Source organism: Chinchilla lanigera, unplaced genomic scaffold (genome assembly GCF_000276665.1).
Source record: "Chinchilla lanigera isolate Chin_1 unplaced genomic scaffold, ChiLan1.0 scaffold00059, whole genome shotgun sequence".
Classification (NCBI taxonomy): Eukaryota; Metazoa; Chordata; class Mammalia; order Rodentia; family Chinchillidae; genus Chinchilla; species Chinchilla lanigera.
This window is the reverse complement of record NW_004955460.1, coordinates 4,976,948-5,002,867: the sequence shown is the minus strand read 5'-3', so window position 1 is coordinate 5,002,867 and position 25,920 is coordinate 4,976,948. Positions and strand designations below refer to the sequence as shown.

Genomic DNA, 25,920 nt, shown 5'->3' with positions numbered 1-25,920 from the left:
TATATGGTGAATGATTATCTATAACTGAATAATATATTAGAAACTGATCCACATTCACCTTTATCTGCCTCTTAACCTAATTCTTTGATGTGCGTACTGAAATGAATATCGAGATCATTGTTCCCTAAAGATTATTTTCATTATTCACATAATGGAAACAGCTGCAGAAGGTGAAGTAACAGTTGGTTTTTAAAATGCACCCTGTAGATACACTGGTAAAATCTGATGCGGTACAGAAACATTAGAGACAATATGTAGAGAATAAAACAAGCAGAAATGTAGCAATTAAAATTTTCTTCAGAACCTTAGGTGTTTGGGGGAAACTACTATTCAATTTCCTGTTTTTGAAACTACACTTGACCTTTTTTCTTCCAACAAAACCACCACAAACTTCATTCAGATGAAATGCACTCTGTCAAAACCTGAAATAATAACAGTGTGGTGACATTTCGACAGCATAAAGGATTACCTCCAAATGTCATGTCAACTCAATCTCAGTGATGACAACCACAGGCAGCTGTAATTAATGCTAGGGACACACATGGAATTTTATGTTTTTACAGCTAAATACCACACATCTAGCAACACCAGAGGGCTTTCTTTAGAAAAATAACCATAATACGTGCGATTACTGTGACCGGCAGAAAAAAGCTACAAATCCTGCTGGATGTTATTCTCCCAAGCAGAAGAGAGAAAATGGGGAAGAAGTGATTTCAGCCATGGATGTCCATTTTGCTAAGATTAGACAAACTGGGATGTTGTAAACTGTTCCTTCTCCGCTAATGCTGGTACTATTAGTTCTCAGTCCTTATGGCAAAAGGAATTTGCTAGATTTTTGTTCCTCTTCAGAGAGGCACATCATATTGTGAACACTGTAGTTACTATTCTTACATCACCCCTGGCTTTCAGGAGGTGTCTGAATGCTTCAAAAGATTCTCTAAAAAGTCTTTATTTCACAAAGAATTGAAAAATTCTCATTTTCTAAAGTTCACCTGGAAACTTTAAGAGGAAAAGTATATTTAGGGTAAAGATTTCTTCCAAATACCTCCTTCTCCAACGTTAGGGAACTTGGTTTCAGGGATACTTAATATTTGTGACATATGTTGCTAAATATTTTTAATGTCACCTTAGTTTAAAAGATGATAAATCATATTCAGGTTGAAAATCCTGGTTTGAAAATCCAGACTTTGAAATGCTCCAAAATTCCATGCTTGATCTCATATGAGAACTACTGAAAGTATTATATAAAATTACATTCAGGTTAAGTGTCCTGGGTGTAAACAAAACAAATAAATTTCTTGTTCAGATGTGGGTCCCATCTCCAAGATGTCTATTTATGCATATGCAAAACACTTCTGGTCCCAAGCATTTTGGATAAGGAATACTCAACATGTACATATTAGTTACTGCATAATAGGTACCTTAAAATTGGTACATACTAACATTACCCACTGGAAAACTAATTGGATTCCATGCAAAAACAAAAACCCACTTATAGAAGTTTCAAACAAGTACAAGTGTAAGGATAGCAGATAACAGTAGACTAAGAATGGATCACAGAGAATCAGTCATGCCCATCCTTAGTATATTAGTTTGTTTATTTTACATCCCCTGCCTGGTGCACAAAATCAAATATTGATCCTGCTTAAGACATGAACACAACGGCATTAGGCCTTAAATGGAAGTGTGTGGGGCATGGAATCAATGTAATTCTAAGGCTCCAGTGAAGAGGTGTAGAAGAATTGTTGCTATTGAGAAGAGAAATTTGATGAGAACTCTTTAGAATCAGAGTGATTTTCTTCAAAACCTAAACCACTATCTTTCTAGCTACCTGGCATCCATCATACGCATTCATTTTAAAATCAATTATTTCATTAAGGATAACAGTAGTAAAAAAAAATCATCTGTATTTTCCCTTCCCTTGTTGTTTAAGTAAATTGCAAGGCTAGGGTGGGTGGAAAGATCCCAATTAGGCACCATGGAAAATGTCGTATCTGCACTGAATTGTTCAGATCTCCATGAATCTGGTAGTGACCTCCAGGAAAAAAAAAAAAACCTAAAAGAGAGCACTCCTCAATCTGATATTAACGCAAGCAATGAATGCTCCAGAGATAGATTCAGCCTAGCTGGATACATCTCTAGTTTTCCTCAGAGGTCTTGGTCCAACTCCATATCTTCAGAGGGAAAATATGATATTTTTTGGAGTTATTCTCAATTACCATTTTCTATTTTGCTTTACTATTATTTTTTTTACTCTATTAGTAAACTATTGATTTGACAGACAACCTACCTTCTCTCCAGTAAGATGGCCTCAGGCACCAAAAACATGAAATATAACTTTCATTTCAATATCTAATAGAGACAGCATCATTTTTGGTAATAGAGGGTTGGTATTTCTGTGTGAGCATGACCAGTGAAGGCTGTAGTAAACAAAACCTTCACTGAAATTCTTGGGAGACATTTTGCTGCATTTCATAAATAAACATTTTTCATTTAACATGGTATTTTCAGCCGTATACTTTCATGGGTGTTACGTTGTCTAATGATCTTAGAGCATAACAGAGGTCACTTTAGTTTGCAGTGTGAGTGTTTCTTCTGACTCTATGGATCAGGGTAGGAACAGGGATTCAGGCAGACAGATGGGTCTCCATCCTAGCATTAAATATGTCCTCAACTCCTACTGATTATTATTATCATTATTATCATTATTATTATTATCTTTTTCAGACAGGGTTTTGCTATGTACTTCAGCCTGACCTTGAACTCACTTTGTAGCTGAGGCTGGCCTCGAATTCATGGTGATCCTCCTGCCTCAGCCTCCTGAGTGCTGGGATTACAGGTGTGAGCCACCACACCTGGCTAACTCCCACTGATTATAAGAGCTGACACAGCTGATTTTTAGCAAATGGTTGTACACAGAGAAATCCTTATAGATTCACAGATTTGGAATATGAGCTTTCAGTCTACTGTTGACTTTTCACTGACCTACAAAGCTATTATTACAAGTAATCAACATGTAGACACAATCAGCAATCTTATTCTCCTGTTTACCACATGCAACCCAGCCCCTAATAAAGGACACCTCTCCAGGCATCACAGATCGAGTGAGTTAAACAAGTCTGAGTCCTCACAGCTTCTAACATCTTCCATCTTCCACAAAAGGGCTACACCTCTGGTGGCATGACAGTTGTCTCCAGATCATAAGATCAATTTTCTGGAAATCTTCCTTTTCAAAAATGGAAGGGAACGGAGTCTCACTGGCAAGGTAATGAAGGCTACTTGAACCTGGGGAGCCGCGAAGACTTGGAGCTTCTTTGGCCCAAGTGAAGCACAGATGAGAAGTGACACATAGGTCATGAGATGATCACGAGACGAGGGTGACAGTGAGAGGGAGGGATGGAGGAGGAGAGAGGGGACATGAGGTGGTGCTCACCGCTGCCTCCTCCACTGGCTCCTCAGGCTGAGTTTCCACTCCAAGGTCCATCCCGACAGCAGGTGTGGTGGCAGCAGGTGGCTCCTCTGCCTTGAGCTCTGTGGGTGCAGCCTGTTCAGATTCAGCCTTGGAGTGTTTGTTTGGAGGTTGGAAAAAATAAGATTCAACATGTGAACAGGTAACAAGACAGAACACCGGGGCGATTAGGATTCATGTTTGTCACCACACAGGTAATTAACTTCATTAAATCTGTCTTGGAAAAACAAACTTGCATTTGGCATTGAAAACCTTTACAGAACTGAGATATCTCAGAGGAGAATGTGGATAAACTTCGCCTTTATAATCAAGAAGTGTTGTTGCCCTGCAAGTCAGTCAAATGTCCACTATTTTGGCCAATCATTTCACTTACTAATGGTACTGTGCTTTACTATTCACTTGCCTATGACTTTAACTCACTTCTCTGTGATCCTAGGATGGTATTTTCTGCTATTTATCGCAGAGATAGCCAGACACAGAAAAAGACACACTAATGGTCTGCATCTTTGACAGCTACAAGGAGTGAGGAAGAAATTATAGGATGCTTTCAGTCTGGGACCTTTCAGTCTTGTTAGTATTGCATTGCACCAAAACATAAGGGGTTGTCCCAATATTCAGACCCACAGGACCCAATGGGTAGCTATGAAGCTTGTGTGTACTTCCACAGCTGGGAGGAGGAGGCCAGCTATGGGGCTGCTCACCAGGATAACGACGGACAAACAGTGGTGCATTATGGTAGGTTCCTGTTTAGTCCCTTTTTCCTGTCTTCCTCCAACAGAATCCTTATCCATCACTTTACCTCACACAGTAAATCAATTCTTTGAAGAACTACAAGCAGTATGGGCCCTGGTCTCAATTAGACCCTTTTAATAGTGTGGGCAAAGGGAGGTTTTTTGTCCCCATGGAGCCTCTATACAGGAACATCATCCTGACCCCAATTATGTGCTGAATCAGCTCTCTGTCACCTCTAGACCAAGATCTTTTCTAGTTTTAAAAATAGGGCTATAAAATAACAACAGGCCATTAAAAATAGCACAGCCAGGGCATGTTACTGCCATTACTGAAAACATTCCTTCTTTCTACACTCTACTAATGTAATAAGCATGTCTACACTCTACTAATATAATAAGCATGTTTATTTGGCTGCCTATGTCACTAAATGGCCAATAGAGGGCTCATTAACTCTTTTCCATCAAAACACTTAAACTGTAAAAGTTTACCAGTGTTCTCCCAGAATAGTAAGAAGTGTCCAATTAATACTTTGGAGAAATCAGTAACTCCTGGGAGGCTCTCACTGTAAGTGACCAAAAGATACATCTATATCTCCTGTGCATGCATCCAAGTCAGTGCCCAAATTGAGGCCAGTTCCATGGAGAAGTTATATAAAAGTTATCCTGACATATGGGAAATAAGTAATAATGGATTGCCCAGTTCCAAATAAACATACAAATGAATTTTCTTAGGTCCTCCATCAAATCAATCATTGTGATGCAGGCCATGACCACACCAATGATCTTTCTAAAGGGTATAATAATATTAAAGGATGCTTTAGTAGACAAGTGTGCAGAGATCTAATGTTTTTATAGGCTTTCTATAACTTTCAAGAGGTGGGATGACACAATTTTTAAAAAGAATGAGATAACATTCCCTCTAATATGCTCTCAAGAGTCCTTTATGGGGAAAGACTTCATTTTTATTGTCCTGAAAGAATTATCTTCATAGCAACAGATCCTGTAAACACTCAGGGTATGATCTTTCCATTTGGGAAGGCATGGTGATTTGCTATGACAACACGGTATCCAGTGACCTACACGGCAGAGGACATGAAAGGTAATTTGACAAAGTAGAAAGCAGCCTGTGAGCAAATGCTGGTAGTTGGCAGTCTGAGTCCATGCTGTAGAGGAAACCTCAAGCCAGATAAGGATCCAAGAGATATTGCAAAACACAAATCTCATAAATTTATCATTGTACAGATTGAAAAATACAAAGATAACTTAAAGTGAAAGCCCATATTTGCATAGGAGTTTGACCATGTCACCTGAAATATTATAGGACGGTACTGCAGCTTCAACTCCTGAAGGATAAATACAACCCACTGAAGGATGAGTGAGTGTAAAACACGGCTGGACGTAAAATCTGCTACTCAAATTCAGAAGCAGAAGTCACTCTTCTATTCCTTCTAATATAGTATAAAACTGTAAATATTTTGTTAAGATAAAAAAGCAAAGATAAATCATGAATAACTAACATCTTGTGGAAAAATCTGAAATAATCCTACAGGAATTGTGCCTTGCCTCAACCATTTAGTTCTATTTATTTTTTCCCACAAGATGTCTCCCTTAACAAAGGGATTGCCAGCACATGGGTAAGATGCTATACCTACTTTAGAGCACCTATTGTTTGCTGGGGTAACAATCACATTCAGAGATTATGTAGGTCCTTTGTATTTACTGGTGGAAGCAAAACACCAAGCTAGTTTAGTTCTCAGAATCAGAAATGGAATTCTTCCTTTAGATGACAATGAGCAGTACAGTCTTGGAGCACATGTTTTGGAATCCTCTCGGATAGTATAAAAGCCAGGTCAGTGAAAGGCAGAGCAGATGGCATGGGAAAATAAGGTAAGAGTCACGCTACTGTGGCACCTGCAAGCCCATATTTACAGCAGAGTAACTGACAACATCTAAAAAAACAGGGGCTGGGGATTTAGCTCAGCGGCAAAGCGCCTGCCTGGCAAGCGCAACGTTGTGAGTTCGGTTCCTGGTACCGGAGAAAAACCAAAAAAAAAACCAAACAAACATCTAAAAAAACATTCTATATACTCACCAACAGATGAATAAAAGAAAATGTGATACATACATGTGTTGGTTTAGTGAGAACTGCAAAGGGCCCTGTGAGCAACTCTGAGCCTCCAGCAAAGTTTTCAGTTCAAAGGGATTCCAACTTGTTCTGTGAGGCCACATGTGTGTGTGAGAGAGATCTAGATCTACATGTATATATATATACATATATATATATATATATAAATTTATTCAGCCATAAAGAATGAATTTGTGTTGTTTGTAGGAAAATGGATGGCTATTAGGACCATAATGTCAAGTGAAATAAATCAGAATTAGAACATTAAATGTCACAGGTTTCTCTTACATGAGAAATCAAAAATATAAATGAATTAAAGAGTAAAATAAAGGTAGACCTTTAGGAGAAGAAGATTAGGGGAAAGTGGGAGAAGGAAGGGATTGAAAATGATCCACATATGTTATATGTATGTACCAATTCCTCAAAATGGTTGTACATACAATGTATTACAAACATACACAAAAAACAATGGAAAAGAATCTGGACAGAAAGAAAGAAAGAAAGAAAGAAAGAAAGAAAGAAAGAAAGAAAGAAAGAAAGAAAGAAAGAAAGAAAAGGAACAAAAGAAAGAAAGAGAAAAAGAAAAGGAAAGAAAGAAAAGGAAAGAAAGAAAGAAAAAGAAAGAAAGAAAGAAAGAAAGAAAGAAAGAAAGAAAGAAAGAAAGAAAGAAAGAAAGAGAGAGAAAGAAAGAGTGAAGCCAGTGAGTAAACTTCTGAAAAGGGACGTGAGGAACAAGAAGGGGAAGATGAAGAAGAGGGAAATGGGATTGAAAATGATCCAGATGTTAAATGAATGTACCAATTTCCCAAAACAAACCTCACCATTCTGTATTAGTAACATGCTCTTCAAAAAATTAAAAGGCAGTATGGCTCTTGCCTTCTAGTCCTGCCTCTCCCATCCTGGGAGAGCTGGTTTAGTGAGAACCTCAAAGGCCCTGTGAGAAACTCTGAGACTCCAGTGAAGTTTGCGATTCAAAGGGGTGCCCACTTGTTCTGTGGGACCATAATACACAGGCTGGGAGCTGTACAGCTGAATACCAGTTTCAATCCCTGCTTTGTGCAAAGGCATCAATGAACGAAATGCTTGGGAGTTCCTGCTCCTGGGAAGATTCTGTACAATGAGAACTCATTGAGTAGATTCATTGTGATTTCCTAGTCTTGCACAGAAGTGTTAGCAACATTTACAGTGCTGGATGCAACAAGTTAAGTTCCCCAGTGAAGAGAAGAAGCAGAATATCTGCTTCAGATGATAGGCATGGAGAGAAGGGGAAAGCAGATATGGAAGCTCCTGTGACGAGCAGTGGTGGACAGGAAGATTTTCAAAGACACATAAATCCCAGGATTCTGGGTCTGGGTCTTTTGCTTGAAGTAGTAGGTATTCAAAGTAGTAGGCATGCGTTCGATGATGACCAATTGCCTTTCCTTTTATACCAGTATTTCTCCATTTTTCTTAACCCTTTCACAATTGATAATTAAAAATCTCATCCTCCAGTTCCATCACCCATGCTGAGAATAACCAATGAAAATAAAGAATGAGGTTCTCTGGTGTTTATAATTTACACGCAATGCATTTGCAAGCCACATAGATTCTGTTTTTTCTCTTGCTTGTTCAAAAGACAAAAAAGTGTGGCAATCTACTGTGAAGGTGTTAGAGACATATTTGTCCTTTCAAAGGTATCAAATTTACCTTTAAGAAAGACTTCCTAGAAGAGAATTCCTTACTTAAAATTGAAGTAGTCACAAAAGAAAATTTCACTTTACTAAACCTAATTGTGAGCTTCCAATATGAAAAGCAGGAGCTGGAATAATTATACACTCTTCCAATGGGAAAACCACTGTGCTGCAGATAATGCTCATGAACTTACTCCAAAGAGCTCAGAAGTGACATCACTCCAGGTCTTTCCATTCAGCTTTATTAATAAGCTGCTGATGCAAAGGTTTGCCATGGTGGCTATGACATGGATCCCAGGAGAAGTGAGTGACAACATTCTGCTTCCTTCTCATCCCCTAGGATTTTCTTTTGTCATCTTGTTAGGAATCACAGCTCTATCACGCACTCTTTCTTCCTACAACTCCCAAAATCAAGGAATGAGATGGGAAATAAGGAATCTTCAAGCTCAACAAAAAAAGTAAGGATCTATTTGGAAGCATAAATTATTGAGGGAAATTCATTTTAATCCTATGGCTTAATTTATTGTGAAATGGAAGGATTCCTGTCCTTGAGCCAGGTGTGGTGGTGAATGCCTTAATACCAGTACTCAGGAGGCTGAGGCAGGAAGATTGCTGAAAGTTCAAGGGCAGCCTGGGCTACATAAGACCCTGCTCAAAAAAAAAAAAAAAAAAAAAGAAAGAAAAGAAAAAGAAGAAAAGATTTATGTCTTTGATAGATTTATTGTGTTCTCCTGAGATACCCTAACTAGGAGATTTGGGGTTTTGGTAAGATTATACCTTTATGGAAAAAAAGTAACCAAATTTAGCATCACACTGAGATTTCACAGGTGCTTTCCCTCCTGTTTTCTAGAGAAGAGGAAGTTGTAGAAATTGCAGCCTGGATATTCAACTCTAGACAAAATAGAATGACCAACATAACTTAGAACATTCAGTGGTACTAGCAACTTCCCCAAAACACAAACCAACTCCAACTTACCAAGTTGCAGATCATGCTCTGATCTGCCTGCGTTGTGAATAATGAAGTGTCCTGGGGCTGAAAATAGGCAGAAAACCACAGATTTTTTTTAAAAATATGCTTAAAACTTTTTAAGTCCCTTTTTAAATTGGTGAAACAAAAATATTAATGGGAGTTATTCTAAATATAAATCTTTGCTGGCAGAAGATGCTGAGAGTCATTAAAAAACAATCAAATATTGGCATCAAAGATATCTTTGGGCCACAGCTCCTCTTCAAGATTTAGAACCAAATTAGAAGTTAGTGGCTATAGACCCTAAATTTAAACTTTAAATTTTTTTTTTTAATGCTGGGAATCATATGGGTTATTTATGAGCTGTAAGTTAAAAACTTTTTAAGACATGTTTATGAAATTTAGGAGTTCAGCTGAGAAAAACCTAAAGGAATAGTGATTTTTAAGAGAAGATTCATGCCTCATTCCACCAGTAGTCCTCGTACTTCCAGAAGGGAGGCAGAAAAGTCTTTTCCCAAAAATCTCAACAGCTCAAAACAAAACAAAACAAAACAATGCCTAAAGAATCTGACACCAAGAGCTCCTCAACAGAAAAGATAAGCCAGCAAGTTTGGTTAAAGATAGTGGATAGGACAAGGTGCAGTTACCTCTGTTACATCCAGAACCCAAACTAAAAACATAAAGAAAAACAACCCTTAAAGATATAACCTATAAGAATGAAACGAATGAGAAGAAAGATTACAATTGTCTTGGTTGCTTGTCTTTCATTGCTAAGACAAAATATCCAACACCCCAAATTAGGGAAGGAAAGGTTTATTTAGCTCACAGTTTGTGGTGATTTCAATCGGTAATCAGCTGACTCCAAGGCAGGGTGGCAGGGCACAGGGGCAACACGTCAAGGTGGTAGAAGACAGCAAAAGCAGCAAGAGCACAAGGGGTGGATTGTTATGGTTGATACATTGTGTCAACTTGAGGTGTCTAGAAGCTTAACTAAGTAACTCAGCAGTCCTACATCCTGGTGTGAAAAGGATATGCCCTTACCACTCAGGGATGTTGGTCATTGTGTCTCCTTGAGAAGTTTAAAAATTTAACCAAGTGGTTCAGCAGAGAGCTAGGGTCCTTGGTTTGTAAACATCCTCAGCTTGTGGAAGAGGAAGATATGGAGATGGTGTGGGAATGGGCAGCTAGCCAGCATACAATATAAGGGAGGGAAAGAGGCTTGCTTCCGCAACCCCTTGTGCTTTTGCTGCTTTTACTGTCTTCTGCCATCTTATACTGTTGCTTGTACCAGGCCACCCTGCCTTGGAGCCAGCTGATTATGGACTGAAATAGCCACAAAACTTCAGCTAAATAAACCTTTCCTTCCTTAATTTTGGGTGTCAGATGTTTTGTCCCAGCAACAAGAGAAAAGTAACCAAGACAATGATAAAAACAAAACAAAACAAAACAAAACAAAACTGGAAACTGGAAAGTAGATGAATGAGCAGGAAGTAACTTGGTAAGTCCAATCAATCTCTACCCAAAGTGATGATAGAAATGCCAAGAATCAACCCAATTTATTGCTCAGGACTCTCAAAAGGTCAAGAATTAGAAGCACAGGTGATGACGAGAAATAGGAGGTATCAATGCTGAAGACAGACCTAGTTGAAAGTCTATTAAAAAGTAGTAAGGACTTGGGAAACTCTCCCCTACTCTGAAAATCGAGCAGAAGGCTTGAAATTAATTCTAGCAGGGCTGTAACAGTGGGACTCCAGACTGGAGGACCTGCAGACATCTTAAGAAAGTAGGATTGAGTGAGCATTTACCTATACAAGTTTCCTGTCAGCTTTTTGGCGTCACACTTTTAAATTAAACATTCAGCCAAGATTATTTGACTTTGAGAAAAGTCTCAAACATGTATGAGACAAACTGAACTGGAAAAAACAAGTGAAAGAATTTATAAGAAAAAGTGATTACTAACATCCTCAGCAATGTGATGAAGGTATTGTACTCATGACCCACAAAGAGGATGGTGCTAGGAAACAATGCAGGAGCTGAATGTAGAACTGAAAAAAATAGGGGTACAAAATCAGTGGGGGGGCTGGGGATTTAGCTCAGCGGCAAAAGTGCCTGCCTGGCAAGCGCAAGGTCGTGAGTTCGGTTCCTGGTACCGGAGAAAAACAAAAACAAACAAACAAACAAACAAAACCAAAATCAGTGGGAAGATAGAGAGCAGAGACAGTGGAGGAAAAGGCAGAGAAAAGAAAATGCCAGAAAAAAAGAGTCATTAGACTCAGGAGGCCAATATATGAAAAGAAGAAGCATTACAGAATGAGTGAACAAGGAAAACAAATGAGAGAAATCATCAGAGAAATAGTAATAATTTTACAATTCCCTCCAAAGATGTAAATTTTTACACTAAAATGTCCTAGTACAATGAAAACAGACTCAGATCACACCTCTTTGCAGTAAAATTTGAGAAACACTGAGCTTAAAGGAAGATTCTACAAAGTTCCAAATGGAGGAAGAGAAGGGCAGGAAGGGAGGGAGGGAGAAAGGGAGGGAGGGAAGGAGGGAGGGGGAGAGAGAGAGAGAGAGAGAAACAGAGAGAGCAAGAGAGTAGGAAAAGGAGAGAAAATAAAAGAAAGACAGAGACAAGGTTTCTTACAAAATATCAAGAACCATAATGACTTTCTCAACAGCAACATTAAGAACTGGTGAACAAACAGCTTTAAAATTCTAAGGGAAAATGATGTACAACTTTTAATATAATGCCCATATAGTTCATTACATTTGTAGAAATAACAACATTTTCAGATGCTATTATAGTCTAAATCTAAAATATCACCCAAAATTCTTGTGTGGGGAAGGTGATTGGACCTAGGAGGCTGCTATATTCATCAGTGATGAACCCATAGCTGGATGTGCTGTTAAGGAAGTAGAGTCTGGGCAGAGGAGGTGGATCACTGGGGTTGTGACCTGGGAGGTCATGGTACCCTCCCTGGTCTTTCTCTGTCTGCTTCTTGTCCACCATGCTCTGAGCAGCTTTCCTCCACCCAGACCCTTCCCCCAGGCTATTTCTGGCTTGCAACCAGCTGACGATGGACTGAAACCGTGAGCCAAAATAAACCTCTCTTTTTTAAAGTTGTGTGTGTATGGCATTGTGTTTCAGCGACAAGAATGTAACTAAAACAGATTTGCAAGACCCTGAATATATACATCCTATGGCTATTTTCCTCAGGAAGTTCCTGGAGGCTATCCTCTACCCAGATGAGGATTAAACCACAGATGAAGATGATCTTCATCCAGAAAGCAGTGAAGGGAAGCAGAGAGGGTTGAAGGTAACCTCCAGGTTAACCTCACAGAGGAGCTATAGTCACAGTGCCAACTGCAGCATCCCAGAGGGACACACAGCTGATTTCTTCAAGAAGAGAAAACTGCTTGAATATCCAATATTTTCACCAAGCTGAGAAACGCTTTGAATAACTAGACGAGATAAGTACATGGAAAAGGAAGCGAACCAATCAACAGGCGAACAAACAACATCCGTATTATCCTGTAAAGGAAAATGAAAAGTTGGCATGAAAGGAAATGTAAACTTCATGACTCAGTTGGTAACAGCATTTATGACATTAATATACGGCCACAGATTGACTGGCTTATTATGATGAAAATCCGTCAGAGGAAGGACAGGAAGCAAAATAGAGGGGTGGGGGAGGGCTGAGAGAGTAAGAGAGGAAAATGCTGTAAGTGCTCGCCTTCCAGAGAGAAGAATTCATAGATAATGCTTTAGAAATCAAGAAGTAGTATTAACATACATCCTTGCACACAGATGGAAACAACTAGGAAATGTGCTAATAGATGTAAGATTTACCTCTGAAAAACAGGCAATGGAGGGTGTGCTGGATGGTCTGAACTTTTTAAATAAAACCCTTATAGAATTTTTGTTATTTTGAAAGTTATTGCAATAATAACTCTGATAGAAACACAAATTTGATAAAATGAGGAAGGATAACAATGTCTGTGAGCCAAGCTTCCCAAAGAAATTTCTGGATGAGATGCATTATTGTCTGTCTTTGAGATTGTGCGTGTCTGTGTTTGGGTGCAGTGTGTGACTGTGTTTTTTGTTTGTATAGGTAACAGGGAAAATAATACAACTTCTAAGTAGAGAATTTAATTGAGGAATACATTCTGAACATGTATGTAGAAAATTCTAGATGCCAGTGTTATTAGAAATTGTGTGTATCTGACATGCAACACAAAGTATTCATCATAGAAAATCCTCTCTCTGAGATAACCCTTGAAAAGGCTGCCAGAATTAAATCTGGGAGCATGACAAACACATGCCCCGCCTTTTACACGTTGTTATGGCTTATAGCTAGGTGTTCCCCAAAAGCCTTGTGCACTCATAGGTGGGGCTTTTGGGGGGTGAGGGGTCATGAGTGTGTGATACTGGATATGTTTATAATTGAGTGTGACATCGGGAGGTGAAGCTTGTGGAAAAAGTGGGTCATGGTGTGGCCTGGAAGGGAGTAGTATATAGATATCCCTCTTCCCTTAATGGCTGTCCAGCTTTCTGCCTGCCACACCACGAACTGTTTCTCCTCTATGATGCCCTTCTGCCAAGCCACCCTGCCTTGGAGCCATTCAACTATAGTCTGAAACCTCTACAAATTGTGAGCTAAAATCAGCCTCTCTTCCCTTAACTTGTGTAAGTCAGGTATTTGTTTCAGCAACAAGAAAGTAACTGAGACATATGGGTTCCAACCAGTACCTATATAACGAATGAAACGGCCCACTTTGTGGTTCCTCCTTTTCAGACTCTCAAGGAGCATAGTACTGCCTTTTTGGACAGAGCCAACAAATGGCTTGGGACCGTCCGGTGGCTCTTTTCTGGAGAATTGCTAGGAGGTAAGCTGTGTGCAGTGGAGATCCTCTATGAATCTGTAGGAAGAAATCTCTAAAAATCTCTCATATTTCCTAAATATTTATTCCTACAATAAAAAAAAATCATATCCCCTCTTTGAAACAGCTGAGTCCATGGGATCTTTTATATCAAGCTCATTTCTCATTATTGGTAGAAAAATCTTCAGAAAGTACAAGTCCATAGTATAGCTAATAACATTAATAATAATTAGTAACATAAATAATAGCTAACTGAAGTCCTGGAGTATGTGCTATGCTGTTCGGCTAACTGTCCTGCATACATATCTCATTTAATCATCAAAATAATCCTATAATGATGCAATTATTCTGTCTCTATTATTCAATTTGTAAGTAGTAGGGCCCAATTTTGTATTGACACTCTTATTTATTTTGCTAGACCAGTGGCACAGAAAACACACTGAAGAATGTACAGTATTCTCACCAGAATGGATCCTGCCGGAAAGTCACTTCCTTACCTGGGTGAATCCATTGAATGAACCACCAGAAGCCTAAATAGAAATGGAAATCAAAATGTGTTATTTTTTTCCATCACTTTTATAGGATTAATACATATCCATTAGACAAGTTGGAGAGTAATAACTATCACAAATCTTAAAATAATACAAAAGGTGATTTGTGTGAGGAAGTGCTTAGGAATATGAAATGTCATGCCGTGTTACTTTAAATAGGCTGACAAAAAATGAAAGACTAATAATTATTGATAGTGTGTGGCTCAGTGGTAATACCTACTCTTTCCATAACAAGATGATTCCAGAAAAAAGCCAAGACACGTAAAACAGCTCTTTTTAGGCCACATATAAAATCTGGAAAATGCCTTTTCCATCATTTCTGTAATCTATCATTTAGATGAGCAGTGTCTACGAGATTCTACAATTTCAATGGGCTGGTAGAGAACCACGTCTTGTGTTCTTACTGAAGTAGGACCACTTTAGGAACAGAAAGCAAGTTTATTTTTCTCAAGGTTTTGTGCATTTTTAGTGCCCAAATAATAAAAATAAAAATAAGAAAAATCAACCAGAATTTGGGATGGTAATTAAGCTCTCACTAATTCCTGACAGAATTACTTTGCCTTTGGAATTTTTGTTTTTTGCTTTTTTTTTGCCAACCTATTTGTGTCTGGTTTGCACAGATTTGAAGAGGTGCATGACAATCTGTCTGGGAGATAATCAGGCTTGCAAGAAGATGGTGATGGATAATGAAGAGGGTGAGAGACATTAGGAAAAACAGAGCCTACAGAAGTCTGGCTAGTCTACGCTACAGACTGGGGTAAGTACCTCGTCTTTATGAGCCTCTATTTCTTGGTACAACATTCCATATCTCTGGTTAGCAATTTCATCTTCAGATAAGTCTGAGTTGTTGATGTCATTGTCTTGGGAACTCTCAGAACTTTCAGTGCTAGTGTTCTGGGGTGTTCCCAGAACCAATGGTCTAGGTATCTCCTGGCTTTGTTCCAAGTAGCTAACACTGGAGTGTTTCCTACATACATCTGCTAGTAAAGCTACCTCCAGCCCTTCCTTGCTCTCAACTATATCTGAATTTTCCCAGCAATTATCTAAACCTCCAGTATCTCTGATAGGCCAGTGGTATTCAGAATCCAACCTATTGGCAAATCCACTTGCTTGGCCATCTGGTATACCAGAGAATCCTGACATGTCCATATTATTCACTGTCGAATTCAAAGTTGGTTGCCAGATTTGACCTGGATCTGTTGCACAAACTTCTACCTCTGCAATTCCTGGCAAGTTAACAGCATGGCTACAGTTCCCAGGTATTGTACCATCAGGCCTCTCTATCAAGAAATCTCCCTTAAAGGAACATCTATCTCTTCTGTTTGCATTTGTTTCCAGAGAATAACTGGGGTCAGTCTTAGATTGAACTGCCACTTCACATTTCACTGATAAAACAACAGCCTGATTTTTATCCCTGTCAGCTCTATGAGCATTTAACACAAGCTCATCATGAATTTCTTCAGCATCCACACTGCTCTGTGCTGGGTGATACATTATAACGTGGGTGGGAGTGTCTGTTACATTTTTCTCTATGTCTTTTTTAGCTAAATCCCAGCCCTCAGGACTGGCACCTTCAGTGTTAGGTACAGAGTCAGTGTGGACAGGCAGATTCAAGATACCTGTATGATTGGCAAGTGTAGTTCCCGAGCCTTCCGTATTTTCACAATTATTGATTATTCCTTCAATCTCATCATGTAGCCCTTGGTCTCTGTCACCAAATTCACCTGCCATGTCTTTTTCTGATAGGTCAGCTTTCTCAAAATAATTTTCAAGGGGTTTCATACTTTCTGTGCGCCTCACTCTCAGAGCTTTCCCAGTTTTCCTTTCACGAACTATAAAGCCCTCCTGGTCTTGTTCTGCTATAACTTTGAGATCTATTGCCTTATTTCCTATACTTTCACATATTTTCTGTTCAGACTCCTTAATACCTTCTAGTGTCTTGATATCAATAGCTCCAGTGTCTACCTTTTGACAGGTCTCCACACCTGCCCATACAGAATCTTCTGACTTCTGGTTCTCTTGTTCTTCATCTGACTTTTTAACTTCTTCATGACTTTCCTGAAGCAGGCTAGCTGTTTCCATGGCTGGCATCTCTGAGTCAAGGAATTCATGTGGCTGTTCCATCTCCATGCAAGTAGAAATGGTGACTCCAGCCCCAGGCATGGACTTCAGGGATAACTGTTCATTATCACCTGGGGGAGCTGGCCCCAGGACATGCTCACCCTGTTCAGCTACAATGGACCAGTCAGTGGAAGGAAGCATTCCGGTAGGTAATCTCATGTCTTGCTCTGCTTCAGAGAGACACGCAAGGTCTTCTCGAGACCCACTTGGGGTAATTTCCTGGCTGACACTGTCTGTACTAGCATTCGGCCCCCAAGCAAATGCACCTATGCAAATTTGAGATCTTTGAATTTCTTCGGCCAACCCACTGTCTGGAGTTTCCTCCATAATCAGGTTACACAGGGAAAGACTTTTTGAAGAGTCAGTCTTTAAAGTATGCAGAAGAGCAAAGGAAAAAAAAAGATAAGATGAAATAGAGCATGGTAAGATCAGATGAGAAACACAAAGCTTTTCAGTAGGGTAGCACAAATTAAGCAAAACTAAAAAGTGCTTAAATTAATTAGCTTACAGTTAAATACATGACTAACAACGCAATGGGGAAAATGTTCATTCTCAAAAAAAAATGTATAGCAAATATTTTTGAAATCCAGAACTTTCTGGATATTTACCTACCGGTTGTACCAGATCAGTGCTTGTCTGTGTGGTTAAAAAAATAAAATAAAAATAATTACTAAGGCAAAGAAACAACATTCACTGGGACATTAAAATCTCATGCTGTTCAGAGACAAGGTTCTGTTAATGGTTGTGACTTTTATTGGTTTCATGTTCAATTTTACAATTTCTTTTGTAATAGGAGTAATTTTTATTCTAAAAGTGCTTAAGACACTATGAAAAAGGCACAATTTAGCACAAAGAAAGCCTCTGTCAATGATATTTTAAGGCTAGTATAACTTCTGCATGAGTAGGCTCTGAAATGCAAAGTTCCAAATAAATAAGTCAGTCTTTAAACACTAGCATAAGAGCCAGCACTAGAGATCAAGAAATTACAAACATATCACATGCTTTGATGGAGACTCAAGAATAAAATCTGACCCAAACTATCTTTCCCTGGGTTCTGCCTTTGAGATAGGATTCAGATGGAGGATGAGCTGATGTTAACCACTCTGATTGCCCTGGAAGCTCTCCTGATACTCTGCTCTCAACCTATAAGCCAATTTCTGCACAGAAGGAAAAAAACTCCAGGAAATTGAGATGACTAACAAGTGTGAGCAATTATGTCCAAAGCGTCATCATTACACATTCTTATTATTACTGTACTTCCTAGCAAATTTGTCCTCTGAAATATCACAAGCTCCCTCTAAATGAGACCTTCACCCTCACCACGCCTTCTCCACCTAGGGAAGAAAAATGTGTTGTAGCTCTGTTGAAAGATAAGAAACAATGGAATGATTAAAAAAATTAGCACTGTCTGTTTAATCTCCAAGAAACTCAGTAGATGTGAGGTTACAATTCAAATGATCTAAACGTTAATCCATCCAGCCCTTGTTATGAAGACATAAGTAAAGCAAAATAATTCACTATGATAGGTACATTTCATCATAGGTGGTTTCAACAAGTTCACCTCTTCTCTGGTATGCTTTCTTGATGTTTCAAGAATCCTAAATAATTCAGTATAAACCTATTACTGCAGATGAGTATCTCTTTTGTTTCAAGAAGGAAAAAGCAATAGCATCATTTCAGAAGACCACTTTCTTTTTGCTGTCACATGAAAAAAGAAGGAAACATGAAACTCAACTTGGGCTCTGATGGCCACATGACCTGATCCTTTCTAAGACCAAGCTCCTACCCTGAGGGACATCAGGCTTGAATCAGTGCCACTGATCTTCTAATTTTACAGTACTGATGTAGCACACAGAGGTCATCTTAACTCCAAATTCCAGAAATAACTCTCCCTTGCACGACAGCTTAGCTAAATAGGTAATATCAACAATGATGCCTATGTTTTGAAGCATGCCCGCTTTGGGGTAAATACTCTACAAATATTATCTTATTTTACCCTCCTACAGTCCTGCGAGGTAGGCATCATTCCCTTAATTTTACATATGAGAAAAACTGAGGCTTAGAGAGTTTTAGAAATTGCTGAGTCACATGTTTATAAGTATTAGAGTCTGGACTCAGATCCAGGCTTTCTGAAGTTCACTGAACATAACAATGAAATAATGGTTCCTAATGTGCTCATCTTGCTTATATTCTATTTAAAAGCAACCACATATATGTACGGCCTTATTACAACAGGTTCTCTGGTTATCAACCTCCTAGAGAGAACCAGAAGGGCACAATGCCACATTCTCGGTCTCTAGTCATCCAGCATTTCAGGCCACTGGCACACTCTTCTCTGCAAGGATCTCCAGGTTGTAGATAGGCATAGAGTTTGCAGGGGCTAATGACTGCTTTAGGAAAAAATATTATCATTAAAGGTGTAAGTCTTCCTTCCCTAACACACGCATAAAATGCAATACAGCTTCCAAACTTTTATAGATTAAGTTGCATGAAAAAAACAAGTTCTTAGAGGTCTTACCGTCCATAGGTCCCAGGGTAATGTCTGAAAGAAAACAAACAAAATTGATCTTAGTATACAAATGCCAAGTATTTTAAAGATATATGGAGGAGGGGATACAGAGAGATGATGAAAGTTTTTGGCATTTTTTATTTGTTTGAGACAGGGTCTTGCTATGTAGTTCAAGCCAACCTAGAACTCACTATGTAGCCCAGGCTGCCCTCAAACTCATGGTAATCCTCTTGCCTCAGCCTCCTGGGTGCTGGGATTATAGGGGTGCACAACCACCCCACACACTGTAAACCTTTTTTTAAGCTTTCAGTAAAACATTCTTCAATAGAACTTCCTTTGGTGATAGAAATGTTTCATCTGTAATCCAATATGATATACACTAGCCATGTGTGGATAGTGGGCACTTGAAATGTACTCATATAACAGAACCAAATTTTAAATCTTACATCATTGTACTTCTTTTAAGTTTGAATGGGCATGTGTAGTTAGTGGCTATCATATTGGATAGGACAGTTCTAATCAATCCACCTTTTACTATGTAAGTGGAAACAAAAACCTATATTTTAAATATGATGAATGGGGTTGCTTTAATACATGCATGTGTGCATGAGTGCACATGCACACACACACACTATTAAAATAAAGCATTGAGCTATTAGAGTTTATCACATCTTTGAGAAACTACAGATACTAATTATTGTTAATGTTATCCCTTCCCCTATCACATAAGAGGAAATCCTATGACTGGTCTGATTATAAATGAATCCCAGAAAAGTAGTTCTTCAATATGTTGAATTAGATATCACATAGCTCCATTAACTGGTAATGATGCAAATTATAAGGGTACTCACTAAGACATATGAATAAATTACACTTCCTATTGAGATTTCAATTATATATCTTATTGATCCTGAAGAATGAATCTCCATGGTCCAAGGGACATCTCCTCTGGGTGGGAAGAGTACGGGAGACCTATTATCTTGATTACTTTTCCTTTGTTGCTAGGACAAAATACTGACACACAAAGTGAAAGAGGGAAAGGTTTATTTATCTCACAGTTTGTGGAGGTTTCAGTCCATAATCGGCTGGCTCCAAGGCAGGGTGGCATGGCACAGGGGCAACAGTGCAAGGTGGCAGAAGACAGCAAAAGCAACAGAAGCAAAAGGGAGTGGGGGTGAGCAAGCCTCTTTTCCTCCCTTATATCATAAGCAGGCTACAACCTACTCAGGGCAGGGCTACCACTCACACCATCTCTGAGCCCACCTCTTGCCCAGGATAAGGATGTTTACAAAGCGAGGACCCTGGCCCCCTGCTGGGTCACTTAGTTAAACTTCTCAAGTTGACACAATGTATCAACCATTACATCTATCCTTATTTGCTCTGTCCTTGAGAATCATGCTAAAAGCTCTTGTTTTTGTGACGAGATCCTTACTTATTCACTTGTTTTAAGTCACTGAATGTGACAGTGTACATGTTGCATTTGAAGTAAAGTAAAGACATCTAGAGTCTGTGGTTCTACTGTCCTTCTGATTAGCATGGGTCAACCCTAGCAGCACTGCACTGCTAGCCCTGCATCTGTGTGCAGCGTGGCTGGCCTCCTACTCAGCAGCCTCCTACAGGATAATGGAGACGGGAAGGCAGAACAGATCTGTTTTGTACACAGACTCCTTCAGTATCTCCTATGCCTTTTCTAACGATCCAGATGGGTTTCTGTCTCCTGGTCTGACAGCCCTTTAAAGAACACAGATTATAAACGCTGCACACCTCCACAGAATGCAGCTAATGCCTATATTTTCTCCAAAAGGAAGGTAGCAATGTGAAACACGTGTTTATCACTCCACAGGATCCTGAAAGGATGTGTTAGCATGTGTGGCACTGTGAGATCACAAGATGAGCTATTCTGCTAGCAGATAGAACATCACTTGGAAAGAAGGGGTCAGCAAGGGGTAAAGGAGATCATTGTGAGTGAAGGCAAAAGAGGCTGCAGGATGTAACAGCCCTGGGTGGTCTCTCAGTCAAACTAAGACTTTCTTCTCACACAGGAAGAAAGAGGGGAGCAGGACCTGGGACTGCTCTGCAGTGAGGTGACTCAGTTACAACCACCAGGAGCCCAGCAGAGTTTATTACTCAGCTATGGAGAAAAACAGAGATGCACAAAGCTGGCCCTAATTGCAGTACCATGTCTCCTTCAACATGAATACTTTGGAAGATATAATCAAGTCCTTCCTTTAAATTTTTGTTTTTGATTTGAAAGAATCCTTTAACCCAAGTGCTGTGTTGCAGGTCTATAATCTAAGCTACTTAGGAGACTGAAGCATGAAGATCACCTAAGCTCAGGAATACCCAGTCTCCAACCTGGGCAACGTGGAGATTGTTACTCACACAAAAATACCCTTTTATCTTAAATCCAAACAAAATGGTATGGTTTATGCACTAATTCAACCATGAAGTGATATAAAATTGTTCTCCTGATTCAAATTTGCACATAGACATACTGTGGAATCTCTCACCCACTAATCCTTGTACCCACCACGGAAACTTACATCAGCAATGAAAGTAATGAACTACGCAGATTAAGGTAGAGAAAGTTCCATGAACACTGCTGGCTGCCCGCAACGACAAATCTCTGAGAAAGGATCCTGAATTACATGCACATTTGTTTTCTACGATTTGGTATGCCAAGGTAGACCACAGCCCTCAAACTTCCTGACAGTGACTACTTTACTGTTTCCCCCAATATGCTTTATTAGAGAATATTCCAGTGAATGCTAAGACAAGTTTGCATTAAAATAGATTTCTGCAGTCAAACAAATCTGGGAGAGTTTAAATTAAAATGTTCAAACTGAATTTTAAAAATAACTGCATAACCTCTCAGAGTCCTTAATATTGAAATGTACATTGTAAACCTCCTAGAAAAGTTAATAGAGACAGCTTCCTAAAACATTTACCTATAGACCCAGTTTTCCAAAGCACTTGAAGGCTAGTTTCCAGCCTACTTAATTTCCTACCTATTGACATAGTAGACTTTTATTGTTTCTGTTTTAAAGCAGGAAACCCAGTCACATTCTAGAATAAAGAATGGATTAGAAAGAAACTTTATTTATTGAGGTTCATATATAGCAGATTGCTACCAGTGGCTTACTGTAAAGTATCAACATGGCTTCCAGACCAGGAAATGGAGCTAGATCTCAATTCCTAATCTGGGCTTTACAATAAACTTGTTTTTTTTTGAGACAGGATCCCACTCTGTAGTTCAGGCTGGCCTTGAACCCACTATGTTACCCAGGCTGGCCTTCAACTCATGGCAATCATCTTGCTTCAGCCTCCAGAGTGCTGGGATTATAGGTATGCACTAGCACATGTGGCTTACAATACACTTTCATTAATTAATTTGCAGTGTACACTAGTATCTTTAGATTTGCCCAAACTCAAAGAGGAGGCCCCAAAATACCTCAAAAAAATACTAACAAAAGCTATTTGTGGTTTGTCACATTTTGAGTCAATTTCCTTCCACTAGCATAGAGAAGTATAAACTAAGTATATCCTAGAGGAATCAACTATCGATCATTAGAGCACCTATCATAAGCATCTCCCTGCCAGAGATCTTGTAACAATTGCTATTGGTATGGGAGAAATGTTGAGAGTGAGGAAGGGAGGAAACAAGAAGAGCAAGGCCAGTTTGATGTTACACACACACGCACACACGCACATGCACACACACACCAGGATCAAAGAAGAGGGCTTCTGCAAGATGCAAGAGGAGCACACTACCCTGACTTCAAAATGATCAAGGTTGTAGAAATTATTGTTGGGGGAGAGTCTTGTGATTACTTCAAAGATGCCTTGACTTACCAAGCATGGGAGAGAAAAGCAGAGAAAGCAGGAAGAAGAATGAACTTAAAGCCAAAAGAAAAGGCCTCCTTTGGGGAAGCCAAAAGACATGTGGATCTGGACACCTTTGCAAGCAAACGATGGCATTGATAATTACCCTGCAAGAGACAGTTTCTGCACAAACAATTGAGTATGGCTAAGCCAGTTCTGTGGGAAGAGAAAGCTAATTGAGAGGGGATATTTCTAGTAGTTGACATTCAAAAGGTCCTCCTGCTATCCCTCTTTCCTATTAGAAAATAGTTACCAACCAAAAAGAAAAGCAGATAATAGTCACTGGAAAAACATCAAGGACATCAGTTACCCCACTGAGCTTATCAAGGGTTTTGAAACAGTATCCTCTAAATCCAAAAGTCATTGATACCTGAGACATGGGTGAGTGGGTCACTCCAGCAGACCCTGCAGGTGTCACTTCAGGCTTGAAAGGGTCAAAGTCCAGATCCAGTAGAGTCTCCTCCTTCTTCACTTCAGTGACTTCATTCTGTTAAAACAACGCAAAATATACATGAGCTTGAATGCAATAAGACTTCATGGTACAGCCCACGTAGAAGACCTCTAATAACCTTACTTAATATCCCCCAGTGGTGCTCTGATAGTTTACTACTTAAGCCACTCATCCGCACACTTCCAGAATTCAACTAAATATGGGGACAGGAAATAGGACCAACTCTAGCCAAATATAACAAAAGTCTCCCTGGAACAGGTCCCATAGGTTCCAGGTCCTGTTCTTTGTACAGCTATAAGTCCAGCCAACAAAGAATGCCTTTGAGAGGTAATCTAATGCCTCCTAGATGCAAGGAATCTCATTCTGTTACAGCTTGTACCCAGATGCCCCCCAACAGCTGCATGCATCACTCATAAGTGAGTCTATTCAGAGATGGCTGGATCTAGGGTGGGGTGCTGGGATGAAGGGTGCCGCACCCTGAGTGTGGGTGGTCCTGCCCAAAGGGGAAGTAGGCTGGATGAAATATAAAGGCAGGCTCGCTTGCTTGCTGCTTCCCTGTCTCCTGCTTGCTTGCCATGGACTGTTTCTCTTCTGCCACGCCACCCTGCCTTAGAGCCAGCTGATTATGGACTGAACCTCTACAAACTGTGAGCTAAATAAACCTTTCCCCCCTTTAACTTTGGGTGTTGGGTATTTTGTTTCAGCACCAAGAAAAGTAACCAAGACACCATGTAAATGACAGTGGGGGAATTTATCCAATGTGAAAATATGGTCAACTCTAACAATCTTGTGTGCTGTTTCATGAGGCGTCTTCTTCTAGGGATACTAAGTTTATTAGTAAATATTAGGCCTCTTTAATCATTATATAAAAATAAAATTTAAATGGATCATTCTACATTAAGGTATCAGAGAGAATCTTTCCAGCTACCTCTTCGCTTTCTAGTTTTCAAAACTTCCCTGCAGTTAGAATTTCATTTTCTCCAAGAATTGATATTTATTTCCTTTATTCATGCATTGGCAGACATTATGACTAAGATGATATAACCCTTTCATTTATAATATCCAATGTTTTCCTGCAATCCCATCAACATATCTAATTATTATAAGCATACGTACATTCATGTGTGGTGTTTAACTATACTAAAAATGAAACATTTTAAGTTGCTCTACTTTTTTTTTCTTTTGTCTTTTTGAGATAGGGTCTCGCTATGCAGTCCAGGCTCGTCTTGAGCCCACTTTGTAGCCTAAGCTGGTCTTAAACTTGCAACAATCCTCCTGCCTCAGCCTCCTGAGAGCTGGGATTACAGGCACGAGCCACCACACGCAGCCCACCCTATTTTTAAATGAGATAGTTTTAATCATCAATCCTAACATATACTTGGTTCAGCTGTCAATTTCCCTGGAAGAAGTATATGAATTCACTGTGGAACTTTGTTGATGGTCACAGATTTGTACCATGTGCAATCCTCAGATCTTAACACAGTGGCTTGCACAGTAGGGGCTGGCACCAGCAGCCTGACCAAGGAGCTCACTAGATGGAGAAGCAGATTCTTGATCCCACCTCACACCTGCAGATCAAGAGCTCTTTTGGATAGGCCGAAGTCATACACAACAGCTACTCATAGCTACAAGGGAACAATCCACTGATTTTTATATGTTTAAATAAAGCTAGATTATCTCACTCAATAGACAGAAAAGAGTAAACATGCATCTTGACCTCTAACTCCTTCTCCTGGTCTTGGCAAATATGGACATGAGATGAGGCCATTTAGTCAATGGAAACATTTCATGTCATACTCTGTCTGGCCCAGCTGCTGAAATAAGGGTGATATTCAAATTCAGAAAAATAACAACAAATATTCTGTATCATTCTCAGACTAAAAGAAAAGAATACAAATGATGTGGAGCCTCCTAAATGAGACGCACAGTCTGTGGTGGTTAGATCTTTCGAATATGGCTGCAGACTAACAGACATGACGTGCAGCAGTAAGCTACGAAAGGCATGCGTGGAGAAGTACCTTGGGGTCCTGCACAAATCACCAGCGAACTGGTGCTATACTCCTTAAAGGCTTCCTCCTCCTGCCCCCGCTCATCTTAACTCTCCTCATGGCCCTTACACAGCAATACCAGCAAAAGTTAGCACTGCCAGAAGGCCTCAGAGTACTCTCCTGAGTTTGTAATTTTCCAAAGTGCTTTGATTCCCTCTTCTTCCAACATGAAGGGTCCTTATCTAGGAGCCAGCAAATGTCAAATAAAAAATATTTAACAAGAGAGAACACTTGTGAACCCCGTCTTTACTTCAGAAATAGTCTGTGTGTCACATTCTGACCACTTCAGCTGCCCTATCTCCTGAAGTGGGAGACCCTTAGCTAAGTACCCAGAACTTGAGAAGACCAAAGTCTCCAGCTGTGATGGAATTGAGAGGGTGCTCATGGAGAACCCAGGTAAAAGCAACTGAGTAAAAGGGTATTATGACTCTAAAATACATTGAATGTGAAAATTCATGTAGCAAAAAAGAAAATGAAGCTGGGTAGTAGCAAATACAAGAGACAGTACAACT

The 25,920-nt window shown here is 39.5% G+C and overlaps 1 protein-coding gene across 3 annotated transcripts in view; it reads right to left on the bottom strand.

Annotated features, from left to right (window-relative positions):
• The window catches only part of Amph (amphiphysin), a 219,913-nt gene that overhangs the window by 21,445 nt on the left and 172,548 nt on the right, over window positions 1-25,920 (bottom strand). For 2 of the 3 annotated variants that reach the window (XM_013521259.1, XM_005397735.1), the window contains 6 exons: window positions 23,280-23,396; window positions 19,037-19,060; window positions 17,131-17,154; window positions 14,344-14,376; window positions 8,972-9,028; window positions 3,434-3,559 (listed from right to left, as the gene is read on the bottom strand). In XM_013521259.1, coding sequence (XP_013376713.1) covers window positions 3,434-3,559; window positions 8,972-9,028; window positions 14,344-14,376; window positions 17,131-17,154; window positions 19,037-19,060; window positions 23,280-23,396 — 381 coding nt within the window. The remainder of the gene's footprint in view (window positions 1-3,433; window positions 3,560-8,971; window positions 9,029-14,343; window positions 14,377-17,130; window positions 17,155-19,036; window positions 19,061-23,279; window positions 23,397-25,920) is intronic. The other variant, XM_013521260.1, reaches the window with a different exon arrangement.